At 30.4% G+C, this 16,894-nt stretch overlaps 2 protein-coding genes across 4 annotated transcripts; both read left to right on the top strand.

Moving 5' to 3' along the window:
- Positions 1-5,246: 5,246 nt before the first annotated feature.
- On the top strand, positions 5,247-9,717 carry LOC107886539 (protein DETOXIFICATION 29). Its single transcript, XM_041109192.1, has 8 exons — positions 5,247-5,804; positions 5,899-6,440; positions 6,668-6,754; positions 8,582-8,638; positions 8,741-8,979; positions 9,064-9,182; positions 9,310-9,396; positions 9,481-9,717. The coding sequence occupies exons 1-8, from the start codon at positions 5,484-5,486 to the stop codon at positions 9,571-9,573; spliced, it is 1,545 nt and encodes a 514-aa protein (XP_040965126.1). The 5' UTR covers positions 5,247-5,483; the 3' UTR covers positions 9,574-9,717.
- A 1,878-nt stretch (positions 9,718-11,595) lies between these two features.
- LOC107886538 (protein DETOXIFICATION 29) lies at positions 11,596-16,555 on the top strand. 3 transcript variants are annotated; one of them, XM_016810531.2, is made up of 8 exons: positions 11,596-12,166; positions 12,273-12,814; positions 14,566-14,664; positions 15,072-15,128; positions 15,250-15,488; positions 15,580-15,698; positions 16,108-16,194; positions 16,295-16,555. In XM_016810531.2, the coding sequence occupies exons 1-8, from the start codon at positions 11,828-11,830 to the stop codon at positions 16,379-16,381; spliced, it is 1,569 nt and encodes a 522-aa protein (XP_016666020.2). In that variant the 5' UTR covers positions 11,596-11,827; the 3' UTR covers positions 16,382-16,555. The 3 variants fall into 3 exon arrangements, with proteins under 3 accessions (XP_016666020.2, XP_016666018.2, XP_040965112.1); XM_016810529.2 differs by lacking the exon at positions 14,566-14,664 and having other exon boundaries at positions 11,597-12,166; XM_041109178.1 differs by lacking the exon at positions 14,566-14,664 and having other exon boundaries at positions 12,025-12,166; positions 12,249-12,814.
- Positions 16,556-16,894: the final 339 nt, after the last annotated feature.

Here is a 16,894-nt window from a genome sequence, read left to right as displayed (position 1 = left end):
AAGCTAAGCTACCAAACTTTAAATTATCACATACCAAAATATAAACTAAGCTAGCATACCAACATAGCCTCAACCACAACCATATACACATTTAACCATGATTTCACTAGCAACTAAGTTAACAACATCTTATAAACGATATCAACAAAAGACTCTCTAGGTACATGCCATTACAAAATGAAATATCACTACACATGAGCTCGGGATTTGTGATTTGATGCTGAGTGAGTAATAATTCGAACAGTACCTAGCTTGCGCACGGAAAAAAACTGCACGCTAAGTAAAACTCAGTGGTATTTCTATAATCCGAATAACATAAACTTAATATAAGTATTTAAAATGCAAAATGCAACAAGTAAGCTATGTTCATATGTTCCAATTAGATAGTATAATTTTTGCTCATTCCTTATTCACATCTACTAAGATTTTCACATGTTCAAATATATAAGTATATATTAATGGCATTTCATTTAACATTTGAATACATCATCTCATGTAATGACATGATTCATATCTTTGATCAATACTTGAATTCATTCAAGTTTCACATCTCAATTCATCATTTCATCTTTCATTTCTCATCTCATAATCATTTCTCATATTTGTCATTTCAATTATTTCTCATCTCATATTCATTTCCCGTCTTTGCCATTTCAATATCAATCACATAAATTATTATTTTACTTTCCCCAATTAACACGACATAGACTCAGATGGATACACGGATCCAACCAACACACCAGTTTGGCACCCAGTGCCTCATTGGTTAAATCTGAAGTAATAACTATGCCCAACGTTATATAAATTGACACCCAGTGTCTCATCGGTTAAACCGGAGCAAATTGGCACCCAGTGCCTCATTGACTCAAGGTCGAAGTAATCTCTGAACTCTTCCTATCCTATGGCATGCCATCTATATCCGACTTAGCCTAATACAATTAATAGGGTTTCATTTAACTTTTCAAATAGAATCAATATCCAATTTCATGAATATATATCATCACATATAAACATATATTCAATTTGATAATAATCACATTTTTTCTCAATACAAATATATTCATAATCAATATGGTTCATAATATACAAAATCTATTTCATTTCAATTATGAATTTAATTCAATTCCCAATCACTAAAATACTCACATCAAATGCCTACCACATGCAAACAATTATATATGAAATAATTTACTATTTAATTCGGATTATAGAAACACAAACCGTAATTTCTGAGCTATTCGAAGTCGATTTTATCCTTCCCCTTTTTACTCAAGGATTCCAGTATAACGTTAGCTACAGGATAAAACAATTAAATCACATTAATATTACACATTTCAATTTCACATTAAATTTCAATTTTCACATTATATTTTTCTTATTATTCAATTTAGTCCCTAAACCAAGACTAATTTTAATCATCACATTTAACTTCATATTTTAATAACAATTTCACTTTAGACCATATTTAGCTTCCTCTTTTCTAATTTGACCCCTTAATTTGGATTTTTTCACAATTTAGTCCCTATTGCTCAAAATCAACAATTAATTTAGTAATTTAGTCCTTTTTCCATTTCTATCTTAAAAATCTATCTATTTAATCCCTAATACTTAAACTATTCAACAATGTCAACATCTAAAATCTTGAACAATACAAAAAGTTACAATATACGTCAGGTAGCCCTAAGTACCGGGATTCTAAAAACGTAAAAATTACAAGTGCAAAGACCAAATTGCACTAACCAATTTGAGCTTGAACTTCCAAACCCCTACTGTCATGCGTTCTCTTCTCCTTTTTCTTTCTTTCTTTTGTTTAATTTGCACGTATCAACTTTCTTTTCTTTTATTATAACTTTAATTTTAATTATTATTATAATATATATACATTAATGTTAATACATGTATATATAATATATATAATATATATACATGCATTTTACTTAACCATATTCGGCCACCTATACAAAGCCATTTATTAAATGGTTTAATTACTATTTTAGCTCATTTAGTTTATTTTAATTTATAATTTAACTTTTATCCCTTACGCGATTTAGTCATTGTACTTTAATAACTCCTAATTTCACAAAATTCACTAATCCAAAAATTAATTAGCTACCCAAGTAACTTCATAAATATTTAATTAAATATTTACTAGTCCGGTTTATGAAAACATTGTCCCAGAAATATGTTTTCCAACACCCCCAACTATCAGGTCGTTACATAGACCTTATGAAAGTTAAGATTGAATGTGAATGGATTGGATGAAATGGTAAGTGTGGCATGTGTTTAATGTATGAACTTGTGAACTTTGAATGAAATTTAGTTTGGTATAAAATCTATATTCGGTTTGATAATTGAATTGTGGTGTCAATGAGGACACATTGGTTAGGCACTTACGTGGAGTGTTTTTATATGTTTTAAGAATGTTTTAATGTGTTTTGAAGGTATGGAAATGGTTGTTTTTGGATTGGCTTGGTACCTAAGTTTGGATGAAAATTTTGCCTTGTTTTGAAATTTATTTAAGGTGCACACGGCTTGGGACATGGGTTGTCACACGGCCGTGTGCCACACACGATCTCCTCACACAACATCATGTTATTACATGACCTAGAGACACGGTTGTGTGACCTCATTTTGAATACTCACACAGTCTGGGACACAGCCTACGACACGACCGTATGACCTTATTTCGATTTGTACACGGGCAGGCACATAGGCTACGGCACGGTCATGTAACCTTTACTTTGAATTGTACATAGTTTGGCCATAAGACCATGTTTCTGAGCCACACGGCCTGGGCTTTGTCACACTGTTTGGCCACACGGTCGTGTGACCCCTATTTCCCAACAACCCTTAGATAGTTTCAGGTATGTTGATTAACTCCGGGAAGCTTAAATTATGTTCAACATGAATCCTTTAATCTCTTTTTTATTTAAAATATCGCAAAAAAAAAATTAACATTGTAAAATCCTAAAAAATGTTCATAATAATAAAATTTAATTATAACGAAATTTAATAAGAACAAATTTATCATATTTATGGTATAAAACCTAAGTTTTATTCTTAAAACCTTAGATAAGTCATTTTTTTAGAAGAGAAGTGAAAAAATTAAGGTTTAAGTGTGTTAGAAATATTTTTAAAGAATATTTTCTGTGAAAATAAAAGAAAATAAGATGAGATATTTATGAAAGAGGATCTCAATATTCGTTCTTTGCATCCATACATTTTCGAAACATGAATTTTGTGTTATTTACTAGTAATTGTTTGAGTACATATTCATTCTTTTTCCTAACATTCAAAATTTTTCCGTTGATTTTTCATGTATGCCTCGTGCTTTTAATGTTGTTGTGGACCGGATAGCTTTGAATGGGTGTTGTATCCACCTGCATTACTAGCCACTAGAAAGTGATACAAATGTTTAATGAAAAGCAGAATTTTCGTCCCAAACAAAATAAAAACTTAAAAATTGTTTTTTAAAGATAAAAACTTAAATATGTTAGATATAGAATGTGGTGTTTCATTTTCAGTAGCTTTCCATATGACTTTCGAGAGATGCTTTTTTCACTTCAAACCAATAAGTATCTTCTTCTTAATGACAGATAACAAATTTTACCCAAACAGATTGTTAACATTAATGGGAGACAACATTAATGGCAAACAATACAGAGTGGTGCAAGTTTAGCACCCTAAAGTTGACTTTGAAAAAGTGGCATGGGATAATTTTTTTTTGGTCCTTGAGATAATGGGCTATTTATTGTTTGGTCCTTAAACCTCAACTATAAATAGGCCTTCTCATTTCTCATTTCAATTCATCCCAACCAATCTTTCTCTCTTAGTTTTCTCTCTTCTCCCATTTGAGAATTCTTAAGGAATTCTATTTGTTTGTAATACTTTGGAGATAGTAAAGTTATCATCTGGTGTTAGTGCCCGAGGACGTAGGTATAATTTACCGAACCTCGTTAAATCTCTTGTGTTCTTTCTTGTCCTATTTTTCTTTCAATATTTGAGGGTATAATAGTAGTATTTAATTGTGCTATTAAATTACTATAGAAGGGATATTCTGTCTAAGGAAAGACTTGGTATTTAAGAGATCCATGTGATCCACCTCTCTTCCCTGGGAATTGAACTTTGTGTGATTTTTTAGTACAATAATTTACACGCTTCCGACCCTATTGGAACAACACAGATAAGTTAGATTCTTTTTCAATAGTATAATATCGAACAAAAGTTGGCATATAATATTACTAGAAATTTTATCATAGTAGATATATGTTTAAAAATAACATACAATAATTAATAAAATATATAGTTTGAAACTAATTAATAATAACATATTAAATATATATTATATTAAAATAAATAAAAAAACTTGATTAAATTGTAAATAAAACGAAATTTAAATTAGATTAAGCTAAATAACAACATAAATCCTAAGTTGGTGGCAAGTTAATTTGTGATGCCAACTTAATCACCAACATTATGAATACATCAAATTTAGAGCATTAAATAAATATATCAATCTTAAATTGTTGTCGAGTTAATTTGTGACACAAATTCAATCAACAACAATATTAATATATATACAATTGATGATGGATGATAAAACTAAAACATATATAAAAAGATTAAAATAGAGTTTTGATTTAGTGGTAAATTTAATTGAGTTTTGATGTTAAGCTTGTTATACATATTTGCGGTCCATCTTAGCTTAAAATAGAGTTTTGGTTTAGTGTGGGTGATATTTTTTGTAATTTTTTTAATTGAGTTTATAGTAATAAGATTTAAACACATGAGTATATAAATATATAAGATAAATTAATATTTTAATTTATATAAATATATAATACTAAATAAGAAAAACAAATATACAGATCTATGAAATCTTAACAATCCACATGATACAATTGTGGCTTCCAAGTCGAGCGTTGCTTGAGTTTATGCGAGGGCATGCATGAATGACCATGAGACCAGCGTGATCTTTTAATTAATGTGACTGCTACTGCTACTCGATTTAATAATAATAAAAAGAAAAAAGTAGAATTGAATTAAACTAAAAATCATATGATTAAGTTTAAGATTTTAACAGAGTACAAGTTAATTACAATTACAACTATATATATAAAATATTTAAATAATTATAATTAAAATCAAATGGATAAATTAAAATAAAAGTCACATGTATTGAATTTAAATTAAAATAATTGGAAAAAACAAATATAAGATTTATGTAAACGCCCAAACATAAGAAAAGCAAAATTTCAAAATGGATCTTTATTTTATATGGGTTTTAGATTTAAACTAAAATGTTTTACTATTAAAATGCATTAAATTTCTTTAATTAATTTTGGATCAGCGTGGAAAATATTATAATAAATGCAATCTCTACCCAAAACCGCCTTCTGAAATATTGTCTGTATATATATATACCTTGGCCGGTTGACTTGATATTATATATTGTATTCCAGCTCTTTACGTCTCCCGTGGCAATGGAGGGAGCTGAGCAACCGCTTCTTTCCTCTCGGCTAGTTGGCGGGGATGAACAGTTACTTTCTAGACCATCAAACATCACCTTCACCGCCGGCACCGATGACATCCCACCAATCAACAGCGTCCGTGACTTCTTCAGAGAATACCTGATTGAGTCCAAGAAGCTGTGGTTCCTGGCTGGCCCCGCCATCTTCACCAGCGTCTGTCAATACTCCCTCGGCGCTATCACTCAAGTATTTTCCGGCCAAGTTGGCACTCTGGCCCTCGCTGCCGTCTCCGTGGAGAATTCGGTCATTGCCGGTTTCTGCTTCGGCATCATGGTAAATCTGTAAATTAGATTTCCGTTTTCATTTGGGTCTCTGGCTTAGTTAAAAATAACACTAATTACAATTCTTGATATTAAAACTTGAATAGCTTGGGATGGGAAGTGCACTTGAAACTTTATGCGGCCAAGCATATGGAGCAGGGCAACTTGATATGCTAGGGGTATACATGCAAAGATCATGTGTCATCCTCACCGCAACGGCTTTGATGTTAAGCTTGTTATACATATTCGCGGTCCAACTTTTGACGGTAATAGGCCAAACGGAAAGCATAGCGGAGGCCGCTGGAATATTCGCAATATGGATGATACCGCAACTGTTTGCTTACGCGTTTAACTTCCCGATGGCGAAGTTCTTACAGGCACAAAGCAAGATGATGGCGATGGCGATGATATCCGGGGTGGCGTTAGTTCTGCACTGTTTGTTTAGTTGGCTGTTGATGCTAAAGCTGGGTTGGGGCTTAGTTGGTGCAGCCATTGTGTTGAACGGGTCGTGGATTGCCATAGACGTGGCTCAGTTTTTGTACATAATTAGCGGTACTTGTGGTCAGGCTTGGACCGGCTTCTCTTGGAAGGCATTTCAACATCTCTGGGGATTTGTCAGATTGTCTTTTGCTTCAGCTATAATGCTCTGGTAAGTCCAACCTAACACTTGGGCTTCTTTGTTTAAATCCAAATTAAATAAAAACAGGGAAGTAAAAAAGTTACTTTAGAAATGGAGCTTTTTTTTTGTTTCAAGCAAAAACAAAAACAGAAGCCCCATGTGTTGCATGTTTAAATCCAATTTATTATCATTATTATTACAAATTTGAAGGAATATGTTTTAAGTTTATAAAGTGTTAACACAAAAAACATTTGCAGTTTAGAGGTATGGTATTTTATGGCATTGATACTTTTCGCTGGATACCTGAAAAACGCTGATATATCTGTGGATGCGTTGTCGATCTGGTGAGTGCACCTTTTTCTTTTTTTAAAGCATCATTTTAACCCCTAGTTGTCATTACTTGTCTTTTATTAAATTTTCGTTTTTATATTTGTTTAAGATAAGTGTCGCTTTTTGAAGATTTCAAAGTAATTTTATGGCACTCGACTATGACTACTAGTCATACGCAGATCTACGGATTAGTTGGGTAGGGTATTACTTCTCTTTATTAACTATATTCTTTTTGACATCAATTTTACTTTTTGAAGATTTAACAAATTAATCATTGCACTCCTCTATTAGTATATGCAGATCTATGGATTAGTTGGGTTGGATTCATCGAACCTAGGTTAGGGGAATCTAGATTGTAATTTTTTTTAATTATTTCAATTTTACATTAAGCTTAAAGCTTGGGTTTTTTGCTTTAATTGTTCTATTATTAATAATTATTTTTAATAATAAATATAAAAATCAATTTTTATTAATAAATATAAATTATATAATGATGTATTATATATTTAATAATATAATAATTCAAATCTAGTAATTTAATTTTATAATTTTCATAAATAATTAAATAAAATTTATTATGTAAGTCTAATACTATTATATTATGTTACACCCATGTCGTGGGTGGAACTAAAATCTTTAAGTAAAAAATATAATTGAATTAATTACGGATGAAAATTTAAACATCTTTTTATCAACCTTAATTTCTATTTCTGAACTTTGGGTTTTTTTTATATTATAATATGAATCAAAGTTATATTGGAGAAAATAAACACTCAACCAATATACCATAATTTGAATTTTGAACTTTTAATTTTTATGTAACACTAACAATATAATTTCTAAATCAATTTTAAATCATATTCATCTTAACAAAAAAAAAACACTATTTATAACATAAAATTTAAAGTATAAACAATTAAACTAAAACATAAAACATGATATCAATATGAAATATAGTATCAAAAATTATATTTTTCGTTATTTGATCATTTTTCTTGAAATCATTTTTAAAAGTTGTTCTTAATAAAATAAATATAACATAAATATATTTGTTACAATTGACAATTAAATTTTATTTTGTAATAAGATAATATTTTTATAACAATAAATATCATATATAAACTTAATAATAAAAAATATTTAATTAAAATTTAATTTAAATTTCATATATTAGATATATGAGTGCGAAAAATGACACATCAGAGTTATAAGTGATAAATAAAATTAAAAATTATTTAAACAAATATTAATATTAATATGATTAAAATAATAATATTTCATACTATAAAACATTTATAATTAAATATTTATAAATTGTAATATATATTATCAAAATATTAATATAAATATTTTTCAATAGAATATTATTTAAAATTTAAAATTGTTATTGTCAAAAATATGTTATTAAAATAAAATTATATTACTAAACATAAATAATTAAATATGTATGTTTAATAAGATTATATTAATATTTTTAAAAATTAAAAATATAAAATATTAGTTTTTATGTAAAAATAAATTACTCGCAACCTCCAAACTACTTTCCCTTAATCAAACTATATTTAATAGCACCTTAAAATTAAATACATAGAAGACAAAGGAAGAAGAAAAAACAAAGTTGCGTTTGGTTTCGTCGTTTAGTAACGTGGAGTAAATGAAGTCAGGTGGGCATTGCAGAAGAGGAGAGTCAGGACATTTCACCACAAATTCGACGCTCGCAGTTTTGTCACTGACACATCACATGACCTCTGTCTAAACTTTTCCATCATATTAGTAAGAAAATTCCAGTCTTAAATATATATATTTGGAAATAAAACTCTGGAATATGATGAACTTTGCAGTTTGAACATACTGGGTTGGACAATCATGGTGGCTTTTGGAATGAATGCAGCTATAAGGTGATAGTGAAACTGTATTAGTATCTTAATTAAATACAAAAAATAATTAATAATTATGGCAGACAATAATTTTTGTTTATAAATATTTGAATGAATGTGCAGCGTGAGAGTTTCAAATGAACTGGGAGCAGGGCATCCAAGAACAGCGAAATTTTCATTGCTGGTGGCGGTGACATCTTCATCTATGGTTGGTGTTATAGTATCCCTAATCCTCATCATCTTTAGGGATGATTATCCCCACTTGTTTTCAAATGATTCACAAGTTCAAGAGATGGTTATAGACCTCACACCACTCTTGGCCATCTGCATTATCATCAACAATATTCAACCTGTCCTCTCAGGTTTCGTCTTCTTTTGCTTCTTAATTAGTTTCAGGGATATCAGTTACCTTTAAAACATTATAAACAAAATTATTTATTATATAGGAATGGCCGTTGGAGCTGGATGGCAAACTGCTGTTGCCTATGTAAACATTGCATGTTACTATATTTTTGGAGTTCCTCTGGGTCTCACATTAGGTTTTGCGCTTAACCTGGGTGTCAAGGTATGTATCTTCTCCATCATCCAACTCAAATAAAAACTTTTCAAGAAAATCTTTGTAGTGCAAGAGAATTTATAAAAATGCTGAGTGCTGCAAACACTCAATTGCTTCTTTTAATTTTACTCTCCAGGGAATTTGGTGTGGGATGTTAACAGGAACAGTCGTGCAAACTTGTGTACTAGTAGGAATGATTTACAGAACCAATTGGACCAAAGAGGTAAGAAAAATTAAACAGATATATAGAAAAGAACTACAAATGTTGCATCTAACTTGAATTATATATATATATATATTATTGCAGGCTTCAATTGCGGAGGAAAGGATAAAGAAATGGGGAGGCGAAATTCACTCTGAAGAGAAGAATATGCTACAAGATAATAATAACAATAGCTAAAAAGAATGTTAATGAGAGCTATTGTGTTTTCATCTATTGGAGGAACCCTAATTTCAGTCAGAGAACTGCTTTCCTATTAATAGTGGCATTAGGTTTGAAATATTTAAATAAATTAATTATTATCAACATCCTAATTTTAAATGATCTTGAACTATTATTTTATTTTTAAATTACGGATTTAAATTTTATATAATTATTTTTACATCTATAAATAAAGTGTTTTATCAAGAAATTAAGTAAAATCATTTCATAAATCTTTCATCAATAGCTATCAATGCATGTAAGCATTTTTTTAGTACATTACAAACAATGTATAACTAGCATGTGACAGATGACATAGAATTTTTTTTTATTTCAAATGTTTAATTACTTTTAAATTTATATAACATAATAGATTTCTTTTATTTTGGTTTTTAAAAGTCTTGTTTTCATCTTCAATATCCATTTGTTAATCATACCTCAAAATGTAATTTTTAACACAAATTTCCTCTAATTCTGACAATGTTTTGTGGAATCGAGGGATTTGTAAAAACCTGGCCATGTTTTAAACATTCGGTCCCACCAGGTCAGGAAAGCGGGTCCACGTCAGTGCGTTTTATACTGACATGGCAATATGTTACCCCAAGGGTGCGATTTGCTGGCATTTTCCCCCTAAAACGCTCCTACATGGACGCATTTTGCTAAAACCGGCCATTTCCGATAAATAATGTGGAAATTAGCCTATTTTCATAAATATACTTGGAGATGAGCATTTTTAAGTAAATCACCCCAAATAAATAATAACTACAAAACAAAAATATACCTTCAAAATAATATTTGTTGTTGCCTCATTTCCTTCCAAAACAACAAATTCAAATGAATAATAAATATTAAAAAATATTAAACAAATAAATTATAATTAAAAAAAATTACCTTTCAAAAAATTTATTGTTGCCTCCTTTCACACTAATCCCTAAATCAAACATATAATAAATATTAAAACCACATAACAATATATTCCTCCCTTTAAAGCCCTAAACAAAAAAAAATTACAATAATAAAACTTAACCTTTCAAAACTTTTCTTCTCTTCTGTGCTACATCTTCCCATTCTTCTCTTCTCATAAACTGTTAGCTTCTCTTACAATTTTTTTTATTTTTTATTTTTTTTTTACAGCTGAGAGGACCATGGCCCCTCTTTTAAAATTCATTTTTTTCACCCGTGTCTTAAATCAACCCATTTAAGTCATCAGACCCCTTGAGTGTGTGGTCACTTTTGTCGTAGAAAGGTGTCGCCTAACACGATGCCTCCACTAGTGTTGCCTGTCAGGTTACCTCCTCCATACTTTAAAAATTAATTTTTCTTAACCCATATTATAACCGGTATAAACTACATACAAGTGTCGCCTCTTCTACTTCTTCCATCATTTAAATATATTTTTTAACACAAATTATATACTTAATGATAGGGTTATGATTGCTAGCAAAATAAACTATGCCTCCATTGGTGTTGCCTTTCATGTTCCTTTCTCCGGCCTTTAAAAATGATTTTTCCTCAACCTGTATTTTAACCGGTGTAAACTAGATACATGTGTTGCCTGTCCCACTCCCTCCATCATTTAATTATATTTTTTAACACAAATTATATTCTTAATGATGAGTTATGATTGCTAGCAAAATAATGGTGGAGCCGCCACCTTCAAACCCTCCATCCCTAAATAATATTCAATCCATATATTTTGGTAAATAATAGAGATGGAATACTATTTAAAGATTATTTTTATATTATCCAAGTAAAAAAAAAATCCTTTAATCTAATTATAATGTATCCAAACAATTTTAAAATAACAATATAAATATTTAAAATATTAAAATAATGGTCAAAAAGGTTGGGCGAGAAAAAGCGTAAAATATTAACTCTGATTTCGCCCTTGAGAAAAAAAAAAACATTATATTAAGGAGTTGGTCATGCTTTGCAAAATCATTTTATACCAAAGGAATGTTAGACCGAAATTAAGTCATATGTAGCAAAAAACCAAAACATTTGATGGTAGGAAAAATTATGGATAAAATTCATAAAATTCGGTAATTTTTTTAAAAGATAGTGTAATTTCTGAAATGTTTTTTTTTCAACATATTTACATAAATTTCCCGGATTGAATTTTATTTTAAAATTCGAATATAAATTTATACACTTAAAATCTCCAAACAAATCATTCTTCTATCCAAAAATATTATCTACATCTATCTTGGCCGATTGCTCTTTGTGCTCTCATATGGCTATGGAGGATGCTGAGCAACCGCTTCTTTCCCCTCGGCTAGTCGGCGAGGACAGCCACCACCAGGAGCAGTTACTTTCTAGACTATCAAACACCACCTTCACGGCCGGCATCGATGACATCCCACCGATCAACGGCGTCCGTGACTTCTTCAGAGAATACCTGATAGAGTCCAAGAAGCTCTGGTTCCTTGCTGGCCCCGCCATCTTCACATCTCTTTGCCGATACTCCCTCGGCGCTATCACTCAAGTCTTTTCCGGCCAAGTTGGCACTCTAGCTCTTGCCGCCTTCTCCGTGGAGAATTCATTCATCGCCGGTTTCTCCTTCGGCGTCATGGTAAATCTGTAAATTAAATTTCCTTCGTTAATAGTTTTAGTTTTAGTTTTGTTAGCTTAGTTACAAATAACAGTAATCGCAGAATACTTGATTAAAACTTGAATAGCTTGGGATGGGAAGTGCACTCGAAACTTTATGCGGCCAAGCATTTGGAGCAGGGCAGGTTGGTATGTTAGGGGCGTACATGCAAAGATCATGGGTCATCCTCAACTCAACGGCTTTGATGTTAAGCTTGTTATACATATTCGCGTCAAAATTTTTGAGGGTAATAGGCCAAACAGAAAGCATATCGAAGGCGGCCGGAATGTTCGCAATGTGGATGTTGCCTCAACTGTTTGCTTACGCGTTCAACTTTCCGATGGCGAAGTTCTTACAGGCGCAGAGCAAGATCATGGTGATGGCGGTGATAGCAGGAGTGGTGTTGGTTCTGCACACTGTATTAAGCTGGCTCTTGATGCTAAAGCTGGGATGGGGCCTAGCGGGTGCAGCCGTTGTTTTAAATATGTCGTGGATTTTCATAGTTGTGGCTCAGTTTTTGTACATAATTAGCGGCGCTTGTGATCGGACTTGGACCGGCTTCTCTTGGAAGGCATTTCAACATCTGTGGGGTTTTGTTAGATTGTCTTTAGCTTCAGCAGTAATGCTCTGGTAAGTCCCCTAGGCAGAAAAAAACTAAAAATCATTTTTAAAAATGAATTAGGTCTTTTTATTTTTTTTCAAAATATAAATCCCTAAATTTATTATTCCAATTTCAACGTGATTCTATGTGTGAGAAATGCTTTATAACATTTTTAAGAACGAGTTTAAACCCTTTACCTAAAACTTATTTTAAATGCTTAATTTTAATTTCACGTAATTATTTATATAAATTTTAACTTTTTATTTAATTCTCATAAATTATTGATATTGTTATTTATTTCACATCTGTTTACATTTATTTATTTTATATTTATACCGAAAGTTACGTTTCAAAATTGATATAATTTTTTTAAAATATACTTTGAAACAAATACATTGAAAAAAAAATAATTTTAAATTTTGGGCTTTTTAGAATTATTTTTTTAAAGATTTCAGTTGAATACCTACCGTTCATTCATTTTTCTTTGAAATATTTTATATGAAGTTCCAATACAAGACATGACAAGATAGAAACAATATCATTTCTCATTTCACCCTTTTTTTAACCTAGCAATCTTTATAAATTAATTATCAAAATAAATTATTTATCACGATATTTTTTAATATCGCTTAACATATTAATTATATCGAATTATAATATAATTAGTGATTGTAATTATTATATATAAAAATAATTGTTTTAGCTTACGCGGTAGAGTGAGTGATGTTTAATTTGATAATTCTAAGTTTAATTCTTACATATAACATTTTATTATTTATTGATAAAATAATATTATTTGTGGGACTTGAACTAAAATAATATTAATCAGTCAGGCTGACATAAAAAAATATTGTAATAAACAATTCATTTTGATAATTAATTTGTAGGGTAATCATTTTAATATTTAATTATTTATTTTAAATTAAGGGGGTAAAAAATCCTTATTGGACTTTATGACCTAAAAAAAAGGAAACAAGTTTCCTACACTTCAATTTTCTATATCAGTAAAGTATGTACAGCTTTAAATTTCTATATCAGCAGTTCAGTACAAGCTTGTCGGTTTTATTGTTATTAAAATATGAGTGTACTCTTGGGTTTTTTATTTAAATAATAAAAAAGTATTAATTAAGAAAATGGACATATTTTAGATTATTTAGGAGTATTATATGTTTTTTACAGTGAAATTGGATAGGCCGCAGTTATAAAAATAATATCTTAATAAAAATAAATTAAAAAATTTCCATACTTATAGTTCTTTTTTTCTTTAATTTGGAGTGAATATGGTATAATTTTGAATTTTATACATCTATTTTGGGATCTATTTATTTTTATTAACATGTTGTTTTTTTATAGTTGGTCCTCATCTGACACATATTGGTGGTATCCAATTTTATTGTAGAAAATATATTATTCTCATAAGTAATCTATAACATGTGTCATTAATTTTTTTATTAATTTAGGTAAAAAAAACCAGTGTTCTTTTAATAAAATTAAAATTTTGTTTATATACTTTTATTTTTAAATTTTTTTAGATCTTAAAATTTAAATACAAATTAAAATTATTTTATTAAATTTAAATTTATTATCACGTTATTTTTTAATTATATTAATATTAAGTAAATATTGTTTTTTATTTTAAAATATCACATCAATAAAATTTATAAAAGTAAATATAATAATATTAATAATTGAATTTAAATTCTAAATTTAAAAAAATAGATGGTTAGATTCCAGGAAAGGAAGAGAGAAATGGTTAATAAATGTATAAAATGATTTGCAGTTTAGAGGTATGGTATTTCATGGCATTGATACTTTTCGCTGGATACCTAACGAACGCCGAAGTATCAGTGGATCTATCTGGTGAGTGCACTTTTTTTAAGTAATCATTTTAACCACTACTTGTTGATTGTGGGGCACTGTTTGTTTCTATTAAATGTGAAGGTCGCCTACTGGAGGATCTGCTGATTTCATCTAAAATCTTGCATTCCATTCAACTAATAATTCAAACTGTAATTGACCAAATATCAACCACATCTGACGCACGCAGTTATGTCATACAAACAGACAATAACAGTGACACACATGCATACCGCATGATATTTTTGTAATCTTAACTTTCCAATATATGAATAAGAAAATTCCCGGTAAATATATAGTTGGTATAAAAGCAAATTAATTTTATGTTTAACTGTAGTTTTATTATTCTTGTTTAAATTAATTTCTTTTTGTTGACATCCCAGTATATGAGTAGAATTAAGAACTGATCTGGAATGCTGAATCGTGCAGTATGAACATACTGGGATGGACAATCATGGTGGCTATGGGAATGAATGCAGCTATAAGGTGATACTGAAACTATATAAAGTATATAGTATCTTAATTATTTACAAATTAAATGCAAAAAATAATTAATAATAATGGCAGACATTTACTCTTTTTTTATTAAAAATGAATGAAAGTGCAGCGTGAGGGTTTCAAATGAATTGGGAGCAGGGCATCCTAGAACAGCGAAATTTTCATTGTTGGTGGCAGTGTCGTATTCATTTATGATTGGTATTACGATAGCCCTTATTCTTATCATCTTCAGAAACCATTATCCCTACTTGTTTTCAAACGATTCACAAGTTCAAGAGATGGTTATTGACCTCACGCCACTTTTGGCCCTTTGCATTACCATCAACAATGTTCAACCTGTCCTCTCAGGTTTGACTTTATGACATCCATTTTCATAATTTTTCAATTTATGTTTTAATGGAAATTTGGTTGCATGGTTTTAAATTTAAGTATGATATAGGAATGGCGGTTGGAGCTGGATGGCAGACTGCTGTTGCATACGTAAATATTACGTGTTACTATCTGTTTGGAGTTCCTTTAGGTCTGACGTTAGGTTTCCTGCTTCACATGGGTGTCAAGGTACGTATCTCCTTGTCTCCTCATTTCGTAAATACCTATATTATCTGTTTGGAGATCCTTTGGTCTCACTCTCACATTAGGTGAGGCCTTTGGTTTGATAGAATCTTATCTCAGTTTTTGGAATTTTGTTGAGTGGGGGAGCTTTCGCTGATATCATATAGGATGTTTTGGTATGACTTCTTGAGAAATACGTAGGCATGATTTGGGTTACTGGTTTTGGTGTTTCAAGAGCATATGGGGCTTGTATTTAGCTGGTGCAACGGCCTTAAAAGCTTCTACTTGTTGCTAAGGTCTACTGCAGTTGATATTGATTGTTTATTTTGGAAGAGTTGGAGATTTTGAGAAATGTTTTTCTGAGCTTAGCTCAATTGCTTATCTTTTTAATTTTTATTTACATTTTGTTGTGCAGGGAATTTGGTGTGGGATGTTAACAGGAACAGTCGTCCAAACTTGTGTACTACTTGGAATGATTTACAAAACCAATTGGAATAAAGAGGTAAGAGAAATTAAATAATATCCATCATTTTATGATAAATATATACTGCAAAAGTGGAAATGCTGTATCTAACTTGAATTATATATGTGTATTATTGCAGGCTTCAATGGCGGGGGAGAGGATAAAGAAATGGGGAGGTGACGTTGACACTAAAGAGACGAACATGTTAAAAAATAGTAATAACTGAAGAGAATGTTAAGCACTTCAAGCAGTTCCTAAAAGCGTGGACTGAAATATATTCGTCCATTATAATTCCCCCCCCCACCCCCAACCAATAACTTGGATATTAGATAGTTTATTTTTATCTTTTATGTTTTGAGGTATCTATTTCATAATAATTGATTAGTTTTTTGCCCATGCATTTAAACTCTTTCATGGTATCACAAGCCTAAAGCTAAACGGCATTTTTTTTTATCTTTTCTCTTATTGGAATGAACGAAATTATTGTAGTCTCTCAATCTCTCCTTAATCTTCCTACGGAAACAAACTAATCTTCTCCCACCTTATCTATCCCGGTACTTAATACACCCACAATTCCACAAGCAATTCCTAACGTTCAAACCGCATCCTCCCTTCCTTCCTTACTAGCCCAAATTCAGCCATCAACATTATGTACTACAACTGTCTACTCTTCTTCTTCTACGCAACAACTCCTTACAACAAATGTCTCTGCTCGAGCACCAATCAAGCTTATCCCTTC

Source organism: Gossypium hirsutum, chromosome A03, assembly GCF_007990345.1.
Source record: "Gossypium hirsutum isolate 1008001.06 chromosome A03, Gossypium_hirsutum_v2.1, whole genome shotgun sequence".
In the NCBI taxonomy this organism is placed as follows: Eukaryota; Viridiplantae; Streptophyta; class Magnoliopsida; order Malvales; family Malvaceae; genus Gossypium; species Gossypium hirsutum.
Note: the sequence above shows the minus strand (reverse complement) of the source record. Positions and strands in the feature narration are given on the sequence as shown.

Coding starts and splice junctions, on each gene's coding strand:
- LOC107886538 (XM_016810531.2), top strand. CDS start 11,828: ATGGCTATGGAGGATGCTGAGCAACCGCTTCTTTCCCCTCGGCTAGTC. Junction 15,129..15,249: donor GGAATGAATGCAGCTATAAG/GTGATACTGAAA, acceptor ATGAAAGTGCAG/CGTGAGGGTTTCAAATGAAT. Junction 15,699..16,107: donor TGCTTCACATGGGTGTCAAG/GTACGTATCTCC, acceptor TTTGTTGTGCAG/GGAATTTGGTGTGGGATGTT.
- LOC107886539 (XM_041109192.1), top strand. CDS start 5,484: ATGGAGGGAGCTGAGCAACCGCTTCTTTCCTCTCGGCTAGTTGGCGGG. Junction 8,639..8,740: donor GGAATGAATGCAGCTATAAG/GTGATAGTGAAA, acceptor ATGAATGTGCAG/CGTGAGAGTTTCAAATGAAC. Junction 9,397..9,480: donor GAACCAATTGGACCAAAGAG/GTAAGAAAAATT, acceptor ATATTATTGCAG/GCTTCAATTGCGGAGGAAAG.